Here is a 20,669-nt window from a genome sequence, read left to right as displayed (position 1 = left end):
ACCTGGTGGTAGGCAGTCAAGTCACCCCATATTGATTTCTCCTGGGTGTCTAGTTTAAAAAAATGTATAGGGTTGCTAGGTTTCCTTAGGTGCCGGCAGAGCTAGTGTTCAAAAACAAAAAGTAGTCTTTTTGTCCAAAAAGGGCACGATTTCACTGCGAAATTGAGGTGTGACCACGTTGCGTTTTGCTCTGTTTCCTGTCGCAGGCACTAGGCAGACCCAGGCAAGTGAGGTACCATTGTTTTCGGGGCACTCGGGGGAACGCTGGGTGAGTTGAAATTTGTTGATCCACGCAGATTCCAGAACTTTCCACCACAGAAATGTGAGGAAAATGCGTTTTTTTGTCAATTTATTAGATTTGCAAGGAATTCTGGGTAACAGAACCTGGTGGAAGGCAGTCGAGTCACCCCATCCTGAATTTCCCTGAGTGTCTACTTTTCAAAAATGTATAGGTTTGCTAGGTTTCCCTAGGTGCCGGCAGAGCTAGGGTGCAAAAACTACAGCTAAGCACTTTGCCATAAAAGGGTCAATTTTTAACTGCAAAAATGAGGTGTGACCACGTTGCATTTTGCGCCGTTTCCTATCGCAGGCACAAGGCAGACCCACACAAGTGAGGTACCGTTTTTATCGAGAGACTTAGGGTAATTCAGATTTGTAAATCAACTGTTATTACCAACTGAGTTTTCATGATTTTCTCTCTTCCCAATGAAAGACATTGTGTAAAAAAAAAAACGTTTTAAAAAATGACCAATAATTCTCACGCTAGTATGAGTATTCCCAATTTTGAAAATGTGCCATTATATACTGTTTCTAAACTCTATAATTTGTACCCAATTAAGAAATACATAGGTGTCTTTCATACAGATTTTTCCATGTATACATTTTCCAAGAAAAATTGCTCTATACCCAGTAAATAAAAAAATACCATTGCAAGTTGCTGCTCAGTTTTTGGATCTGGGTTTGTTGGGTTCTTGGTGAAACTACAAGTCCTATATATCCCCACAACCAGGAAAGTCTAACGGATGTAATGGTATATTGCTTTTCAAGAGATGTCAAAATAACAAGAAGTTATAGGTGAAAACGTTGAGACAAAAGGCTATTTTTTTCAACAAATTTTCAATTATTCCAATATTTAACTGTTAGTTTCTATAAGGAAACCTTCATGCATTTAGACAAATGACCCCTTTCTGAATTCATAATGTTGTCTAATTTTCGGAAATGTATAGCTTTCTAGGATCCATTATTGCTTTCAAACTCATTTCTACCATTAACTGGAAGGAGGTGGAAAGTTGTAAAAATAGCAAAAATAGGCTGTGTCCCAGAAAAATGCCAAAACTGTGTGAAAAATGTTGGTTCTCTGACAAAAGAATGTCAGGGCATATTATCAAGGGGGTTTATCTCTGGTTTTTTGGCTTTAAAAGCCAAGAAAGCAGAGATACGATTATCTCCCTATTACCTAGCTGTCGCTAACACCAGTTAGCGACAGCTAGTAGGAGATAGCGACCATCTTGGGCCCCACTTTGCATGTCAGTGATATTTATCACTAATGACATGCAAAGTGGGCGTGCCAAGATGTTAGCGACTGAAAACAGTCGCTAACATTGCTATCTCCTATTACCAACTTTTGGAGATATTCGCGCTAAGCGCGAATATCTCCAAAAGCTAACACCTGCCCTGAGCAGTTCTTAGCCATGTTATCCAATGGGAGGTGGATAACATGGCTAAGAGCATTAGCTCGGTAATGCATGAATATCGCTGACTTTTCAGCGATATTCATGCATTGCGGCGATTTTTATCGCATTTGCGATAAACCAAGGTTTATTTGCGGTAAAAATCGTCGCAGCTCAGCGGTAAATTTTTGTCTCTAACCAAGCAATAGCGATAATTATCGCTATTGCTTGGTAATATGCCCCGTAATTTCCTAAAAGCTGAGAAAATGGAGATTTCAGCCCCACAAACCCTTTTTTGATAACATTTGCAGGGAAAAACCCTGAGGCTTTCATTTGCAGCCTGTTTTTCCCAATTTTCAGAAAAAAACAAATATTTCACTATATTTTGGTTAATTTCTGGGACCCCTCCAAGGGAATCCACAAATCCTGGGCACCTTTAGAATCCACATGATGTTGGAAGAAAAGGACGCAAATTTGGCGTGGATACCTTATGTGGTCAAAAGGTTACAGGGGCCTAAGCGCGCACTACTCAAAATCGCCGAAAAAAAGGCTTAGCACAGGAGGGGAAAAGGCCGAGCAGCGAAGGGGTTAAGGTTGACAGGTCTGATAATCATGAATCCAGGTCTCAGGTTGAACAACACAGGCCTAATTTATGAGGTTTTGGCGTAGGGCAGCGCCGCAAGGAATCTTGCTGTGCTGCCCTACGTCAAAACAAATGGGCAGGAATGCTCCGTATTTATGGGAATGCAGCACACATAGAAAAAAAGGAAAAAACGATGAGAAATTAAAACATTTCTCCTTGTTGCACCTCTCTAACGCCACCCCTGGGATGGCATTAGATTCTGACGCATTCCCAGGTTTACGATGTCTCGTAAATCTGGGAATTCTTTAGATTCCCTAGGTGTTGTGTGTGGACAGCCACAGCAACACCCATTAAACACCCCTTTCACGCAGTGTTCTGCAGGAAAGGGTCACATATATAAAAGGCCATGAAAAGCCACGTAAAGTGGCTTTATGTGGCCTTGTAAATATGCTGGGGCACATTTGCCACCGAAACGTCAAAAAAGTGATGTTGCAGTGGGCAAAGGACCTCATAAATGAGGCCCTATGTGTTCCCTTACTTTATTTAAATCACTAAAGTTACTAAGATGGTTTCAGCACAAGCAGTCTGATCAGAGCTTCCTTCATTCACTCATAGTTTATAGTTGCTCATAATGCATTTTTCCAATGACTGCCGTACCATCCTTTGGGCAAGCGGCTCTTCGGAGAGGCTGCCTTAGACACATCATTCAAACGATACACTCTACAAGGAACCTCAAAGCTCACAAACCATTTTAAAATATCTAGGACTTCACAAAACACATGAACAAACTCTTTTGAAATCTTGGCAGGTACTTCAGTAGAGTTCTGTTATGTTATAAGTGTATACAATGCAACTCTTATCCGAGCACTGGCACCAATGTAAATAGATGGAGATTAAATCCATTTTCCCAGATGCTAATTTCTCTGATGTCATCCTGATTTTATCTATATCTAAAGCAACCCTCTCCTTGACTCTCTCTCTTTCTCATTTTACTGCCTTTTACTCTCTCTCTCCACTTACTGCCTTTTTCTGATCTCTTGATCTCATTACTCCTGTCTAATACGTCTAATGCCATTCATCCAAATGGCAATGTCAAAGAAAAATAATCAGGGGATCCTTGTTAAGCAAAATTTCAAGAAGAATATCTAAAAGTATCATGTCTACAACCCCCTAACATCAGTTACTATGTCTCCCACCTCCAGCAATGGAAATGTGAGCAAAACACGTCCACTCTCTGATAACATGTGAGGTTCCATGACGATTTGAACCCGTGTTTTCAACATTGTCGTAAACTCACAATTTTGGTACCAGTGAACCGCAAATGATCCATTTAGCATATCCTGGTGTTTTCGCTATGCTACGAGCAAGAGCACTCCTGTTATATTCACATTTCTGATTCACCCATGGCATCCATTTTAGATTATGGCAGCCATTTTGTATTCTTGCCCTCACATAGTCAATGGACACACAGTGACCTCTGATCAACCCATTTCACTTAAGGACACGTAAGCTTTAGCCGGCGATTCACCTTGCTAGTGACACGTGCACCTTAGGACAGAAACGCTGTGGCTACATGACTCGGCAAAAGCTGCCTCCCTGGCCTGAGGCCAGTCCTGCTATACTGGTTCTCGTGTTCGTTGGCCTGATCATGATTAGGCGGCCGAAGCTGGTAGCCTTGCCCATTTACGACCCACAAACATCTCTTATCCTGTTTTTCTATCTTCTGCACCTGGCTCTGCTCCTTTCCTTCTGAGCCTTTATTAGGGGGAGGTAACGAAATTTACGATGAGGCGGTCCGGCTCTTGAATGAAAAGTTGACATGGGATTATGATGGAACAGTGGGAACCCCTCGTTCGTAATGTTTTGACATCAGATATTGTTGACGATTCCTGTGTAACGCCAAATATTTATTGTTTAGGACATGAAGGTTTAGAAACGTACTCGCATGTGAAGAATGTTGCCCCAAGCTAAATAATTTGTATTTAAGGAGCAACCCACTTTGTCCAAATCGAACAGGCTCCTAGAATCTGCCCGTGTGTAGTTTCTGTGACTTCTGTGTCCCTGCAGTAATAAACCTTTGGTCTTTGACGCCACCATCGAGAAGCCCGTGTTTCTGTTCATTTGTGCACCGAGACAGGTAGAACTCAGGGGTCTTCGGGTGTTGTCCCTGACACCTCTGGACAGTACCAAAAAGTCCAGAACTCCACATGGCACTCACAAGTCACCTTTTGCAAGGTCAGTCTAAGGGCATCAAAATGGACCTCACTGGCCCCCATTTCTCTTGCTCACTAACACACAGTATGCATGCACCAAACATCTCCTAGACAAACATACTAATATGCACTCAGGATAATATGGCAAGGGACTGACCAAGTGCATAGAAATCGAACTCGACACCAGTAGACCAGTAGGCCCCCATTCCAGTGATCCAGATGAAAAGGTCTGGTCACACTACTGATCCTGAAACCATGTATTCTGCCACTGCCACTCAATATGTTAACCCAGTGACAATGATGGTAGTCCTCTGTCTCAAATGAGGGCACAATCGGTCCTCTCTTCCAGGACATAGGACAAGATAAGGACCTCTCATAGTCAGGGACAGACTAAGGCATCAGCATGCATGTTGCATTAGTTGACCCTGGAGCCAGATATTTAAAGTCAAGATATCAGTAGCTGGGCACTTAGGGCAGGTGAACATGCTAATTTACCATGCAATAGACATTCCTGTTCCAACTATTCCTGTGTTTGAGGACAGAACACACAGCTGTATTTCCTTGCTTCAAAAAGGATTTGGATATCCTCTTGCAACTAAGGGCCATATGTACAAAGAAGTGGTGGAGTGAGGTGTTAATTGTCATGACTTAACACCTCCCTCCGCCACTTCAGAAACGTAAGGCTGCACCATATTTGCCAGAATATGGTGCAACCTTGCATATCCCCCTGCGCTGGCGCTAAGTTTAGAAGCTCAGTGCCAACGCAGGCACCCTTGCGCCATAGTGCAAGGGTGTTTGCGTGCAGGAGACGATTGTTTATGTGTCGGAAGGTGTCCCTTCCTGCACATAAAAAATCTTTAAATAAAGCTTTGTCACTTCTATATGTGCTGCTTAGTGCAACACAAATGGACATTACAAAATGTCATTTTATTTTAAAGATTGTTTATGTGTAGGAAGGGACACCTCCCTACACATAAACAATCCAAGGTATTTTGCTTTTTTCATGTGTGCTGCACAAGGCAGCACACATGGAAAAAGAAAAAATGAGGAGAAATAAAGCATTTCTTCTCATTTTGCCATGTTAATACCAGGTTTTCCCTGGTCTTAATTTTGACGCTGGCTCCTATTTACACCACACTTGTACATAGGGGGCAGCGTCAACATCATAGAGTGTTGCGTTAAACGCCCACCGCAACACCCACTGCCCACCCCTTTCAGGCTAAGCATAGCATGAAAGGGGTCCTTATTTACATGGCAGCGTTAAGCCACGTTAAGTGTCTCAATGCTGCCTTGTAAATAAGGTGACGCCCCTATTGCCACAGGAACGTCAGAAAAAGTGACGTTCCTGTGGTGATAGGGGCTTGTACATATGCCCCTAAGCGTGATATTTGGATTTCTGATTCAGCAAAATACCCACACTTCAATTGACAGTTACTACTCTGTCTCAAAATTGATGAGATGAATGATTATTCCTTGGCCAAGTGAATGATGGCTGTTGGACTTTGCCCATTTTCCCGATATTTTTCGCTTTTCACCCCCCTATTTTAGGATGTCTCCCCCATGGTAGATAAATGTATAGGCCATGTGTGGGGTGAGATGTCATGTTAAATGTAATGCAATGTTGTGCGCACCTGTAATTCCCCCATTGCAAGAATGCACCCTGGTGAAATGTCGCTTTTAAAATGGATGCCATGGCTGTGTGTGGTGCTGCCTGACTGTGGTGGGTTAGCAGTCTAGTTCTTTGGTTCCCAGCCATCCCAGCTTTTGGAGGGAAAGCCTGGTACCCAGGGTGCTCTACTCCTCCCCCTGAGCCAGTTGGAACCAGTTTTCCCAGAGGCTTCTAGAAGCTTCTGGCACTGTCTGGTAGGAGTGGGTGAGGGGCGTATAAGTAGGGGGGCTGTGCCGACATGTGCTCACACCGAGCGTGGACTTGAAAGTGAGGGGACTAGCTTCCAGGGGGTGACGCCACATGGGACTGTATGCTTGCCCCTGAGCCCATCGGCCCCCTCCCCTGTCCACAGGGCCAGTGAGAGCCTGCTGCTAGAGTACCAGGAGGAGTGCAACGCTACAGGGGATGGTTGTTCCGAGGAGCTGTGTTCCTGTACTGATGAGTACCCACTGACTGCTGACCTGGCCTAGCACTGCCTGCCGCTCTCATGCCCTACCGACTCATGAGCCCTACAGCTGAGCCCTGACTTCTCCCTAGCACCTGGAAGAGAAGAGCTCATTATCTGCCTGCTGACTGCACCCAGAAGGAGGTGAGGAGCATTATAATCAGAGTGCCAGTGAAGAAGAGCGCCAATCTTGCCTGCTGACTGGCGCTTGGTGAGTGCAACGCTATATTCCCAGCCCCAGAGGTGAGGAGCTGATTTCTGCAGCGTTTTATGTTAATTCTGCCCGGGAAGAAGCAGGGACTCCACAGCGCTGCGTTGCCAAGAAGAACTGTTTTAGTGTGAAGCGCCGCTGGAGCCTACTCTGCGTTATTGCTGCCATCGCGGGTGCCCACCCCGCGTGTGGAGACTGCCTGCATACTTGGAAACCAGCGGGAGCCTACCCGGTGGTTTTGATATTGATTTAACAGGAGCCTACCCCGTGTAATAGTGGCGCCTATGCCGATTTAGAACTAGCGGGAGCCTAAACCGCGTTGGCGCGCTTAATTAACCCAGCGGGTGCCCACCCCGCATAATTGGAATCACCGCCGCAACCCGGGATCAACTAAGGGCCGCCGCGCTGCCAGCAGCAACCCAGAAGAAGAAGTAGCTGCCCCGGAAGTCAGGTGGGGCCCCGTGTGCTGGTGGGAGCCCGCGCCTTGGCTGAATCTAAAACCGGAGCGGGAGCCCACCCCACCGGTTATCGCCCCAGAAGGACGCCGTCTGCAGCCTCGTGGGCTCCGCATCGAACACTGGGCCCGGGCAAAGTCGGAAGGAGGAATGTTGCGCTCTTGCAGGGCTCCCAGGGCTTGAGGGGAGCCCCACGTGTCTGCCCATTAAAGCCCCGGGTCCCAAGGGAGGTGTCCCGGAAGAAGTCCGGCGAGGCACTGCTGGCGGGGCCCTCAGGCACAGAGTAGAGCCTCACGCGACGAGAACAGGACCGGAGGAAGCCGGCCAGAGAAGCCCTAGGAGAGCGGGAGCCTACCCCGCCTCCCCCTGTGAGGAAGAGCTGCAAGTGACCAGCGGGGCTCCCAGGTTGAAGGGAGAGCCCCGTGAATGCCGCCCAGCCTGCAGCAGAAAGAAGAAGAGTCCCAGTGAGTGGGGCTCGGCCTGCCCGTGGTTGGGGGGTGAGTCGGGTCACAGAGCCGGTGCCCGCCCCCCTGTGACTGCATGTAGGGTTGAGACGTGCATGGTGCTTAAGGCCGGGAGAGAGGGGCTTCCACCTTGTCAGTATTGACTGGGCTTTACATCCCTGCCCCGCTGGACAGTGGGCAGTGGGAACGGTCGGGCCCACTATGCACGCACTACTGGGAATGTTTTAGGTCCCATGCCCCAAAGACTCTGCCTAATGTGACTTATGCCAGTATAATGCCTAATGCGCCCCATGCCCTAATCATTAAGCCATTGGTATTAGGCTTACTGCTTTCCCTAACGTTCCCATTGCTGAGCTTGGGCCCCATGGACTTATACTGACGTCCTGCACGCAATGTTCTGTGCCTAATCTAATGGGGTTTACGCATAGTGAGATGCGCCACAGGTTTATGCTTAATGATATGGCCGTTATCATGCAGGGCTAGGGCGGGGACTGTTATGCCCAGGGAGGAGCCTCAGGATTCATGCGAACATGTGGATGCCTCCACACTGGAAGTTGTTGTGCATAATAAGCCCCTATGCTCACATGTATATCCAGTTATATTTTTCATGCAAATGCAGTAGGTGACTTACGCCCCTGATTGTAGCTAATGTTAAGGCACGATGTTCTAAGTGCTACCGTGCCTACCCTGCTGATTTGCGGCCTGATGTATTCATGTTTCCAGGCCTACTGAGTTTGGTGCTGATGTGAGGCTGAGGATTACGCTTGATGTCAGGGGATGATGTACTAAACTTCTGCCTCATGAAGTGTTGTGTAAAGGGTCCTGTTAATGTTGCTTTTGGCTCATGTTGCTGCCCCTTAATTCATTCCCGGGGTGGCTCATGCTAATATGAGGCCTACAGGTTATGCCCCCGACTATTGTACTCGCTAAAAGGAATACCATATGCTACTATGTTTGGGCCCCATGATAATGTGGTTCATACCAGGGGTTTATGCTACTGAGGAGTCTGCCTAAGGCCCACGTTGAGGTCTCAAGACAGGATCATTATGTCCTAGGATGATACTTCCCATGCTAATGTTATGCTTATTGCAGATGTTCCTGCCTAAAGTGTTATGTCACTGTGATTCACGCTTCAGGTTCCTGCCTTAGGCCGACTGCTAATGCTTTATGTCTTTATTGCAGCATTGAGACTAATGGACTTACCTTTTTCACTTATCTTTTGTCCCTTAGTGATTGTTCTGGCAGCGGCCCGATTGGCCCTGCCCTGTAAATAATCCCCCCTTGTAAATACTGCCTTGGGGCCAGTTGGCACGGTGTAAAGTACTGTGATTACTATCCTGTGTTGACATAATACACAAGTTATTCTTTTTACCAAAACTGGTGTGGTCTCATTTTGTAATGTGCCTTGTGTGCCGCCTGTGTGTACAGCATGGATGCTTTGCATATGTCCTCTGGAGTTTGGCCCGCCTGCTCTGCACCATGCTACCTGTTTCTAACAATGGGAAAGTGAGGCAAAGCAGAGAAAGTGGCAGAAGGGGTTTTGTTTCCAGTGCAAAGTGTGTTTTGTTCTAAAATACAATCTTTTCACAGCTTCAAATCCAGTTTGTGCTGCTTTGTGTCAAGAAAGTGTTTCTGGAACGGATCTCCACAAACACCCAAAGGCTTTTTTCTAAAACCCAATCCACCAATAAAGCCTGATGGGACTTTGCATCAAAAACAGGGAAATATTTTCAAGCCCCTATTATCACTGGAGCATCACTTTTTGTAATGCAATGGAGGTGTTGTGCCATTTTCATAATGACAGGCTGCACTAAACCACTTAGCATGGCTTAACACCACCTTTTAACCACATGCATGCGGGGGTTATTTTTGCGCTGTGCGGCTTTTTTCCAAAAGCCGCGTTACATGACGAGCTCAGCTCGTCATCCGCACACGACCACCGTGGCTGATGACGAGCTGAGCTCGTCATCAGCAGCGAAGGGGTTAAATATGCGCCTTTCCGCCACAGTCCTCTTCAGCAAAGGGGCATGCAATGGGTGTTGCTGTGGGCATTCCACCACAACATCCATTGCTTTTTGATGCCGCACCAGTTTTAAATAGAGATGTAAATCTGTGGCAGCGCCTAAAATGAATGCCATGCCAGAGCAGGTGTTAGAATGGCGCAAACGCAGAAATGCATTTATTTCTCCTAGTTTTTGCTTTTTCTATTTGTGCTGCATTCTACAGCACAGATAGGAGGAGCAAAAAGCCATTTATGATTGTTTATGTGGAGAAAGTTGTCTTTTCCTGCCCATAAACAATCATTAAATAATGACGATTTGCAACTTCTGTTTGTGCTCCTTCTGCATTGTGGATTGTTTATGTGCAAGAAGGGATACCTTCCTTCACATAAACAATAATTCCCTGCAACGCAGGCACCCTTGCGCTATGTTGCAAGGGTGTACACACAAAAGGGGAGCCCGTGGAGATTTTTATGACCAGTGAGGGCCAACTCCCTGAATTTAATTACAAAACACACAAGAACCCTCTGGTCTATCAAGAGAAAAAGGGGTGACAAAAGGGCTGACTAGGAAGAAGGCATCCCTTTAAAGGATGGTTTCCCTCACCCACCAGAGGAGGCATGCTTCATCACGGGGCTTGTAAATGGGTACCTCAGTTGATTGATACATAAAAATGCACCTACATACTCTTCAAATAATGCAATGAAAATATATTATTTTTAAATGGCTTTTATTTGCAATGTATCTGTATTCACTTTACAAAAAAACGTAAAAAAACAAAATATGAAATTAATTTACAGATAATACTTTTGCCTGGAGGAGTTCAAGAATTTTACATTCCAAACAATACCGTTTTAAACTGCAACAATTGTTTTCTTAAACTCGTATATCTAGCATTTTTATCCAGTTGCAACTAATTAGAATGACCACAAGGTGGCAACGTCTTCCCTATAATTGCATGTCAGTTTTATTGTAACGACTGACTGCTTATAAAACCTTACCTAAGCAGAACTTTTTAGAGGACATTAATTATCACATTTGGTGTTAGGCGTGCACAAGATGTCACCGGTTTTTGTAATTTACTATAAAATCGTGTTTTTCTTTTTATTCTTTTTCTATAAATGCACTGTTTTAAGAAAGGTCAGGCTACAAAACCAGAGATAGCAAGACTTAACACGATGTAACATAGTATGAAACCTTAAATGTATCTGTGTTTTCCATTTAAGAATCTTAATTGTTGCTGAATGTCGCATCTAGATCTCGTTATTTGTTCAATTTACATTCCGGGTGCTAGTAGACAACTGGCAGTTTTCGAATTCCATGAAATGTTGTAAGAATCCAACTTTCTTGTTGCTGATGAAAATAAAATCCATAGGGCTATCCAGTTCGGAAGAAAAGTGTTCCGCATTTGCGAATTCACGCACATGGGAGATAGATTCAGTCACATTTTCCTGATTTTTATGACAAACGAGAAAGAGTCTTGCAGTAGTTTCAACAAATATGCTTGTTCTAGAAAAACATGGTAGGTCTGCAAAGTGTTTTGCACTAACATAGTGCATACGGTTGAAGAAATGCATTTGCCGCTTGTGCTAATTGTTTCTCCACTGCTGAAGTTGTACTTTGTTTGGGATTGTCGTCATGCATTCCACACTCAAATATGTTGTGCCGTTTGAAGTGTCTAGTCCCTTTTGTTCATTCAGGAACACGCGTGGGTTTTTGTGGTTTCTAAATCCCTTCTCTAAAGAGGCCGTTTGCAAAATGTGAAAATTCGCCATTATCAGTCTGCTCTGTGTTTTACATCCAGACATTCCTCAAAAAATTGAGAACTCCGTGGTACGTTTCATACAAAAAGTGAGTTAAGGCAGCTGAAGTGTACATTTGGATTTCTATTCTTCTACATGTCGACATCACCGTCGTAGGCCAAGGTTAGAGGTTTTTGCTGTGGAACTGAAAGTTGATGCTGTTTTGGCGTTTTGCTGTAAGAATAAAAAGAACACATTGAATAATAATAATAATCATCATAATCATCATCATAAAAATCCAGCTCTCCCATCATGCCATTTCCTTTCCTTTAACCCTCAAAAAGTTTCCATATATTTCCCACTATTGAGGTATGCTTGACTAGCCTACAATATGAGTAACCCCGTAACCATGAATCTCTTAAACCAAGGGGGAGATTTACAAACCCCATTGCAACACTTTTGCCTCACCGTTGTGTCACTTTTTGTGAAGCAGGGGCGGCGTAAATAATGCGCCATGTTGCAGCCCATTAACAACGTAACTCATCTAGGGAGATGCGTCACCTTGTAAAGCCCTGCGCTACCACTGCCTGCTTTTGAAAACATTTTTTATAAACTTTCACAAAGGGGTATATTCCTATATACCGCTGCATTTCGGTATTAGGACGGGACGCCCTAAACATGTTACAGAATCACAAATTGGAATTCATACATACCAAAATGCATTTTACAAGTCCCAAACCGCCGTTTGCAACCAACTAAAAGCATGATATGTATGGCCCTAAGCCACAAAGGATTGTTGTTATTATGCAGGAAGGTGCCCCTTCCTGCACAAAAACAATACTACCTGCAATGCAGGTACCCATGCACCATTATGCAAGGGTGCCTGCATTGGTGGCAGGCAGCACATAAGACACCAGCACAAGGAGAGGGCACGGATGTGCCAAATAATGTGATATATGGCGCACTCCTGCCCTCTCCCTGTAACACAAGGTGTCTTGCTGTGCTGTGCGGTGCTGTGCTGCGTGACATTTGATAAATCAAGCCCTTAGGGGCAGATTTATGTTGCCTGACGCATCTCTGCAAATTGGCAGAGATGCGCCAGGAAAGATACGGCACGCAAGTTTATCCTTGCGCCACCCATGATGCGCCGCATTTACAATGCAGCGCACCATGGCGCAGGAATAAACAGATGCGTGTCGCATCTAGGGCGTAAAGTTGGCGCAGTTCTGAAGTTGTGTTGCGTGCGGCACGCAACTCCAGCACTATTCCAACTTGCCCTATCTCTAACGTGGTGCATTAAACCTTACGCCTGCTTCAAGCAGGCGCAGGGTTTTTACGCATCAGTGTTGGGAAAGTGACTCAGTGAAATCTTGTAGATTTCACTGAGTCACTTTTCAGGGGCGTTCCTGCGACGGAACGCCCCCCCTGTGTGGAAACGCCCACATGACACATGACGCAGGTTTCATGTGGTGCAGGGCCTTACACCGTGACGCATCTCCATAGATGCGTCACGATGTAAGTATGTCGCAACGTGGCGCAGGGTTTATGCCGCCGCTGCGTCACAAAAGTAACGCAACTGCGGCGCAAAAATTTAGCAAGTCCGACATAAATCTGCCCCGTAGTCCTTAATACTGCACTTTTGGGGTGTCCAGGAGTTTTGAGACAAACACGCCCTCAGTTGGCTATGAGTCTATAGTTTAACTGCAGTAGCTGTTTTAGCCAGCTTCTTCTACAAGTCACCTCAATGCTTCGCTACTAAACCTGAAGCACGGTACACTGATACAGTGTATGCATGTGGATAATAAAATAGAGTAAAGGGATATTCACCACAAGAACAGGAAAACTTTCCTAGTGACCCTTTAGCAGCCATGCAGGGATTTTAAATGATGTTTCAGGAATTACTTGATAGGATGGAAATTGGAAAAGAATTGTGCTGATAGAAGAAAAGGTGTAAAAAAGCAGACATTTTCAGTTTGCTAAGATAGTGTTTAAGAGAGAAATGCTAATTTGGGAGCACAGTGTGGTGATGGAGATAATTCTGGTTAACGATCCCATTATCCAATAGAGGAATTCGCCAACTACACATCTTTAATGTTTGCACCTGGTCAAAACACCAAGAGGCATTTTTTATAGTTTTAGGCAATAAGGGTGCTCTCTGAATAGTATTTTCTAGAAAATGGGAGGTTAGATTACACGTATTGGCGTTGTGGTGGGAGAAGTACCCATAAAATAAAAAGACTCTGTGCCAGCTCTACATGGGGACAGTTCACAAACTGACAGCATGTACTCTAACCGCATAGGCAGGCACGCCTTTGAGAGAGCGAAATTTGAATAAAAAGTATATCCGAACCATATTTACAAGCATATCGTATAAACGTAGAAGTTGTAACGTGAAGTTAACACTTGTAGCGTAAAGTTAGCTGACATAATCAATGTAATGGGGAATGTATCTGTATTCACTATAGAAATGTATTAGGAAGGCCCGTATACATAGTAAGCTAATATAGAAATGTATAGAAATGCTTACGAACAGCAGAACGTGCAAAACTGAATATACGTGTGTAATTATTAAACGGAGAAAACGGCGAAAACGTAAAGCGAAGAAATGTGCAGAGCATATATAGCACTATGTAAGCACGAGAATATAAATGTTGTATTCTATGTAAAATGCATTCGCTTATAATCACTGATTTGCTAGATTCGATTATATATATAAATGTGTGTTAAAGGTTATACTGTGTAGAAGGGTTGTGTAGGAATGTTAGAAAAGTTTGGTCATGTGTGATTTTAACCTAACTGACCAAGAGTTCGCAGGAGTGTAGTCCGCTGTATGTAATTTAGTGGGCTCACAGGAATCGTGGATAGCCTTGATCTGAACGTGCGAGACAAGAGTCAAAGGTCTTGCTAGATTTAAGGTGACAATGCTGGACGAAGTTTATGGCCTAAGTGAGATAAGAGACGCTTGGAATTTGGGTCTTGTTTAGAAATGACCGTTCACAGGACCAAACGAGGTTACAAATACAATCGTAAAGAATGGAGTTCTGTTGAGGTGATAGACTTTGCTCTGAAAGTGTCAGCTGGAATGTCAATGAAGTCACCAGCAAGAAGACGAAGATGGTGCCTAAGAAGAAAGGTCAACTTAACGGACGACGCGAAGAGATGAAGTAATGGAAAAACCCAAGAATGAGAACATGTGTAAATGTATACGTGGTGGGCGTCAAGGGGCGTTCCACCCATACTGTGATTGTGTATTTAGGGACAGCACCCTGGGGAGAAGTTAGCAGGAGCTCAGAGCAGATGGCCTGAGGAGCGAGCGCAGAGAGATCAGAGCGCAAGAGAACAGTAGGCCGAGGACCCTTAGAGAGCGGATGGGTAGGCAGAGAGGGTACTGTTTCTCGACATAAGTTACCATTAGAGGCTAAGAGAGTTTGAACTTCTTTGGAAGTCAAACTGCTGACACCTTTTTTAGGTAAGGAACTTGCGAAGTAGGGATGTCACCTAGCCTAGAGTAGGGACAGAATTAACTTGTTATTCTCTTTTTGTAGATGACGCAACGGAACCACTTTGTGTCTATGCTTTTTAATCTGTTGATTCTTGAATTGACTTTAATTGTATTCTTTTGTAGACTGAGGTTCTTTAGGGAATTTATGTTCCTTCTAGTTCCTGTATATTTGTTGAATCTTATCCTGAGAGGATTGTATATGCAACTTATTCTGATTTTATATTACATTTTTAAAACTTCATCAGTTGTAAGTGGTTCTTCAGAGTTGCGTCAGTTTATGGGGTTTATTTAACCTATGCGGGGTTTGTCTTTTACTCAATGACAGAAAATAATCGATCCAAAATAGATGAATGAGATAGGTATCTAAGTGATCAGAAAAGGTATCGAAATCTCATTCCCCGCAGTTGGTAGCAGAGAAAGATGGTTTTCTCCTTGAGGAAGACAACCTAGGTCAGGTCTAGATTACCCCAAGGTCCCTAGTCATCGACGACCAGAAGAAGAATCCCTGCCGAAGAAGGTGCTGACGGTGTGAGAGAAAAGCAGCAGAGTCGGTCGAGAGTGAGTATAAGGGTCATGCGTTGCCAGATTGCGGTGTTTTGTGTTGTACCTGTGTTGTAATGTCAAGCGGAGTTGAATGCCTGTAGTGTGATTGAGGGAAGGTTGTGAGCGCGCGCAACCGGATAAAATCTTAAGATCCAGAGAAGGGCTTAAGTGGTTCGGGTGTATCGAACACCCAGAGTAATTGTCTACCATTGTAAAGGGGGTCATAAGGTACCATTGATCGCCCGAAGCACCGATGATAGGGGGAGTGACAGAGTGAGTGTATGAGTAACGGACGCTGGTCGGACGTTTACTGTGTGTAAGTAACCTATCAGTTAAGGCGAGCGTCTGAACGTGAGAGGAAAGACGTCTCGTCAGTTGAGGTGACAATTACAGTTAGACTGTGGACGTACAGTCAAGAAAAGTGATCGCTTGGACGGAAGTAGTCATTTTTCGCGTATGAATGAAAACGCATGCAAGACCGTGAGACGAGTTGAGAAAGGAGGGGAATTGCTGCAGAGGGGACGAGTGACGTCAGCGTAGAGCCGCGCTGAGATTGGTCGGTCAGCGTAGAGTCGTGCTGGGATAGGCTGATTAGCGAGAGCCACGTAGTGATTGGGTGGTTTGTCATCAGGACGTAAACAAGGAAGAGAATTAAGGAAAATCGTAGATTACCGAAAATGAAGTGTTTTAAACGTTTAAGGGCGATCTTTAAGAGAGATAGAGGAAACTTGTATGCAGGAGAAGAAGCTCCACCAGAAGGCACACCAGCTTACCATATGGCAGTGAATGTAGGCTTACACTCAATACTATGGATCTCCGAGTGGAATAAGCTAACAGAAGGGAATAAGGAACTGACGTTCCCGAGATACGGGACGTTTAAGCTAGAAGTATTGAATCAACTGAAAGCGGTAATGCTCGCAACGAGACCTCTACCGAGGCCAACACAGTTCGAAGCCCTTAGTGCATGGTTTAGAGCGGCACACGAAAAGAGCTTGAATAGACGCCAAGAAAGAGTGAGACGATTGGTAAAAGCAGTGCAGGATGCTAAATGGGATGATGAAGCAAAAAAATGGAGGGTGCAAAAAATAGAAGCAGACAAATTGTTCACAATGCTAGAGACTACGGGAGAAAAGAAACCCCTAGAGGAAGATGAGGATAGCGAGCCGGATGAGGATCTGATAGAGAGGCTATTATTAGATAGACCACCTCCGTACAACAGAGAAGCCGAAAGTCCCGAACTACAGCAAGGGGATGGGGCTAGGTGGGGGGAATATAAACCGCTCCCCACATCAGAGTGGGATTCCAAGAAAGGTGAGGAAGTACCTCAATCTAGTCCCGTACAGAGAGTAGTAGGAAGATTCGTGGTCCAGAAGGTGCCAGAAACACAGCATGCAAGGTCGTATCAATTGCCGGATGCTCTACAAGTACCTGTTACCATAGGTCCTATAGTGTCAATCTACAACCCAGAGGGAGTCCAGCAGGAGGAACAGGCACGATGGGACAGGGAAAGGGCAGAGATGGAAAGTAGCAATAATACAATCAATTCCCAAAGGCAGTTGCTAGGACCAAAGAGTCGGAGTACCCCATTGGATTCAACAACGGGTCCCTGGACAGAACAGAGGGAGAGAGGACAGATGGATTTGAGGGGACCGAAACCGAAAACCTTTAAGGAATTAAGGGAGTACTTGAAAGAATGGGATGCTGCCGAAGAGACTCAGAATAAAAAGTTAGAAACAGAAGCAGAATGGAGATATCAGGATAACAGGATCCTCTCTCACTGCGGAGCTGGCGAAAGCAGCCCAGAGTGGGAGAGAGGGAGTCAAGGAAGCAAGGGAGATACTTGCCATACCATCAGTGGCAATAGACAAATGTGTGAAGACAGGAGTGCAGGGTGTGGGGGAGTGCCTCGCCTCATTCTTAGTGAGGGAGAACGTAAGACACAGGAGTACCGAAATAGTTTCAGGTGCACTCACCATGCCCCAGATGAGAATGTGCGACACTGGAGTCACGAGAATATAGAGAGTCGCGAAAGGTCTCACCATACATCCAGTGATCACGGACGGGATCGCGGGAACATGGAGGATCGTGAAGGACCTTATCGTTTATTGAGTGACACCAGACAGCAAGGGAGTTGCAGTGATATAGAACAGAACGGAGAACCCTATCTCACATCAAGAGAGACCGAGCCGAAAAGACAGAATTTAGTGATGGGGAATAGATCATTGTTTCACCATACCCCAAGGGAGGATGGAAGAGCTTGGGATCTAGAGAGGTGGGAACAAAGAGAAACAAGAAGGACGCCTCATAACTCACCTGCACCGAGACGTAGGGCTCGTAGTGGGGGTGAGAGGGATGTAAACGAACAACCTAGGAGTGAAGTACTGAGAGCCGAGATAAAAGCAAAACGGCTCGATGTAATGAGTTTGAAATCAGACTTGGAGGACATAATAGATGGCACCTTGCCAATGGAAAGGATAGAGTTGTATGAACCGGATAAAATACTGTATATGTCTAAGGATGTTACCCGGAAAGCGAGGTCAGTTCATGAAAATTTGTCTAATTTGGCAAACAGGTATATGATAGACCTATCACGAACTAAAGCATTACAGGGTAACCATAGGCTACACTGCACGGATCAGGATCTAGATGAGCGTAGGACGATTGGGCTGAAAGTACACATAAAGGAACTAATCCTGAGTATCAGAGTATGGAGGGATTTGGATAAATGGGAGGAAAGATGGTCTAAGAGGGGATCCGTCAGAAGGAGTACACTTACGAGGTCCCCGGATGGAGAGCTAATGCGAATGGAAGCTTTCCCTTTGCGAGAAATCGCGAACGGAAGCTACGTGCATGTACCCTGGAGTAGGGGGGATTTAGCGGCATTTACCAATTCCTTTCCAAAGCTCAGAGAGAACCCGTTGAGTGGTACAAGCAGGTAGAGAGGTTTGTGAAGACCTCTAAGGTGCTGTGGATCGATTTGAACACTCTGTTTGATATCCTAGTACCCGGAGATTTGTGGACGGCATGCAAGCTTAGTATCGAATGGCCCACTTGTGAGCCCGGTAGGGATGTCCGGACGAATGGTCCATCAGAGAGAGTCATGGAAAAGTACGAAAGAGTAATTGCATGGTTAAAAGAGAAAGTGCCGGTGCAGGACATAGACTGGGTTAAGATAGATCGAACAACTCAGGAACCTAAAGAGACCGTTCACGAGTTCTATGAGAGATTACTGAAAGCATTCAAACAGTACAGTGGGTTGGATGTGATGGACCCCAAAGACATAGGACAGTTTGTGTCGAAGTTTGTCCTGGGATTACGACCCGACATAAGCTTAATGATACAACAGCATTTGATTTGTTGGCAGAACAAACCTTTAGATGAGATTCTGAGGTATGCGAGGTACTGTAGCGATGAAATAGATTCAAAGGCAAAGAAACTTAAGGAAAAGCTGATGTTGGTGCAGATGCAATCAGCTGGAAAGGGTGGACAGCGACAACAGGGAACAGGAACACTAGGAAAGAAACAGAATAATCAAAGCAGAGATGAGGAAGAAAGACCGAGACCAAGGGTAGATATCGCGACATTGAAAAAGACAACGAGGTGCCATCGTTGTAACGAGGTAGGACATTGGAGACGCGAGTGTCCCTATAATGTCGAATCCTCTGACTGAACCAGTGTCAGTGAAGATAGGAAATTACAGTGATGAACATCAGTTTGTGATCTGTGATTCTAGCCCTGTGTGTCTGTTAGGAAGAGATCTGTTGTGTAAACTGAATTGCACAATATATTGCACGCCTGAAGGAGTAGAAGTGCAGACTAACGATGATGATGCCGATTTTAAGGTTGTAAACTCACAGGAATGCGTGGAGCTATATCCTACCCTAACGGTGGAGGAGCTTCCACAGGACTTGAAGGAGACAGTGTCAGCTGAGGTGTGGGATTTTACTGGAGAGGAAATAGGACTGATCAAAGGGGTAGAACCGGTAAAGATCATGGTAAAACCCAATGCTGAGTATCCAAGAACACCACAATATAAGTTGACACCGGAGACAATTGCAGGAATAAAGCCTGTGATCGAATCCATGATTAAACAGGGAATATTGAAGGAGATCGTGGGAAGTCCATGTAACTCCCCGATTATGGGTTTGCAGAAGCCTAGTGGAAAATACAGAATAGTGCAGGATCTTCGGAAGATTAATAATATCGTTGTTTCATGTTGTCCAGTGGTACCGAATCCATCAGTGATATTGTTTCAGATACCGTTCCAAGCTGAATGGTTCACAGTGATAGACTTGTGTCAGGCTTTCTTTTCGATTCCTTTAGATGAAGAGAGCCAGTACTTGTTCGCTTTTAAGCTGGAAAATCGCGTTTTAACATGGTGTCGTATTCCCCAGGGGTATACAGAAAGCCCATCGATTTTTAACCAGCTTCTGAAGAAAAATCTCGAAAGTCTAGTACTGCCCAAGAACTCGGTTCTAGTCCAGTACATAGACGACCTCCTAGTGGCGTCAGAAACTGAGGAAGCTTGCAAGGTAGACACCATCACCTTGTTAAATCACTTGGCCGAGAACGGACACAAGGTGTCTCCAAGTAAATTGCAGTATTGTCTCACCGAAGTGCAATACTTGGGCCACAGGATTGAAAAGGGAAAACGGAAGGTGTCTCCAGACAGAATAGAGGCGATCATGAAAATGAACGTGCCTAAAACACAGAGAGAAGTCAGGATGTTTCTAGGCATGGTCGGTTATTGTCGGCAGTGGATAGCCAACTTTTCACTGAAGGCAAAACCTTTACTACAACTGACGCACAAAGGAGTAAGTGATCCGGTACCATGGGACAAAGATTGTTTGATGGCATTTTTGCAGCTGAGGGAGGACTTGTGTCGTGCCCCGGCTTTAGGGATGCCTGATTACGAAAAGCCATTCTTGCTTTACTGCTGCGAAAGAGAAGGTTGCGCTTTAGCAGTTTTGGCCCAGATACACGGGAACGCGCGTAGGCCAGTTGCTTACTTTTCTGCTACATTAGATCCAGTAGCCGCAGCGTTGCCCGGATGTCTCAAATCCGTTGCTGCAACAGGTGTCAGCATTGAAAGATGTGAAAATGTGGTAATGGGACATCAGTTAGTGGTGTACGTACCGCATTCGGTGGAATTGCTAATGACCAGGACTAAGA

At 45.1% G+C, this 20,669-nt stretch overlaps 1 protein-coding gene across 1 annotated transcript in view; it reads right to left on the bottom strand.

Annotated features, from left to right (window-relative positions):
• Positions 1 to 10,472: 10,472 nt before the first annotated feature.
• THSD7B (thrombospondin type 1 domain containing 7B) overlaps positions 10,473 to 20,669 on the bottom strand; it is a 1,756,834-nt gene continuing 1,746,637 nt past the window's right edge. Inside the window, exon 27 of the mRNA XM_086957451.1 lies at positions 10,473 to 11,686. Within this exon, the coding sequence (XP_086813577.1) occupies positions 11,605 to 11,686 (82 nt within the window). The 3' untranslated portion in view covers positions 10,473 to 11,604. The remainder of the gene's footprint in view (positions 11,687 to 20,669) is intronic.

Source organism: Lissotriton vulgaris, chromosome 2_1 (assembly GCF_964263255.1).
Source record: "Lissotriton vulgaris chromosome 2_1, aLisVul1.2, whole genome shotgun sequence".
In the NCBI taxonomy this organism is placed as follows: domain Eukaryota; kingdom Metazoa; phylum Chordata; class Amphibia; order Caudata; family Salamandridae; genus Lissotriton; species Lissotriton vulgaris.
Note: the sequence above shows the minus strand (reverse complement) of the source record. Positions and strands in the feature narration are given on the sequence as shown.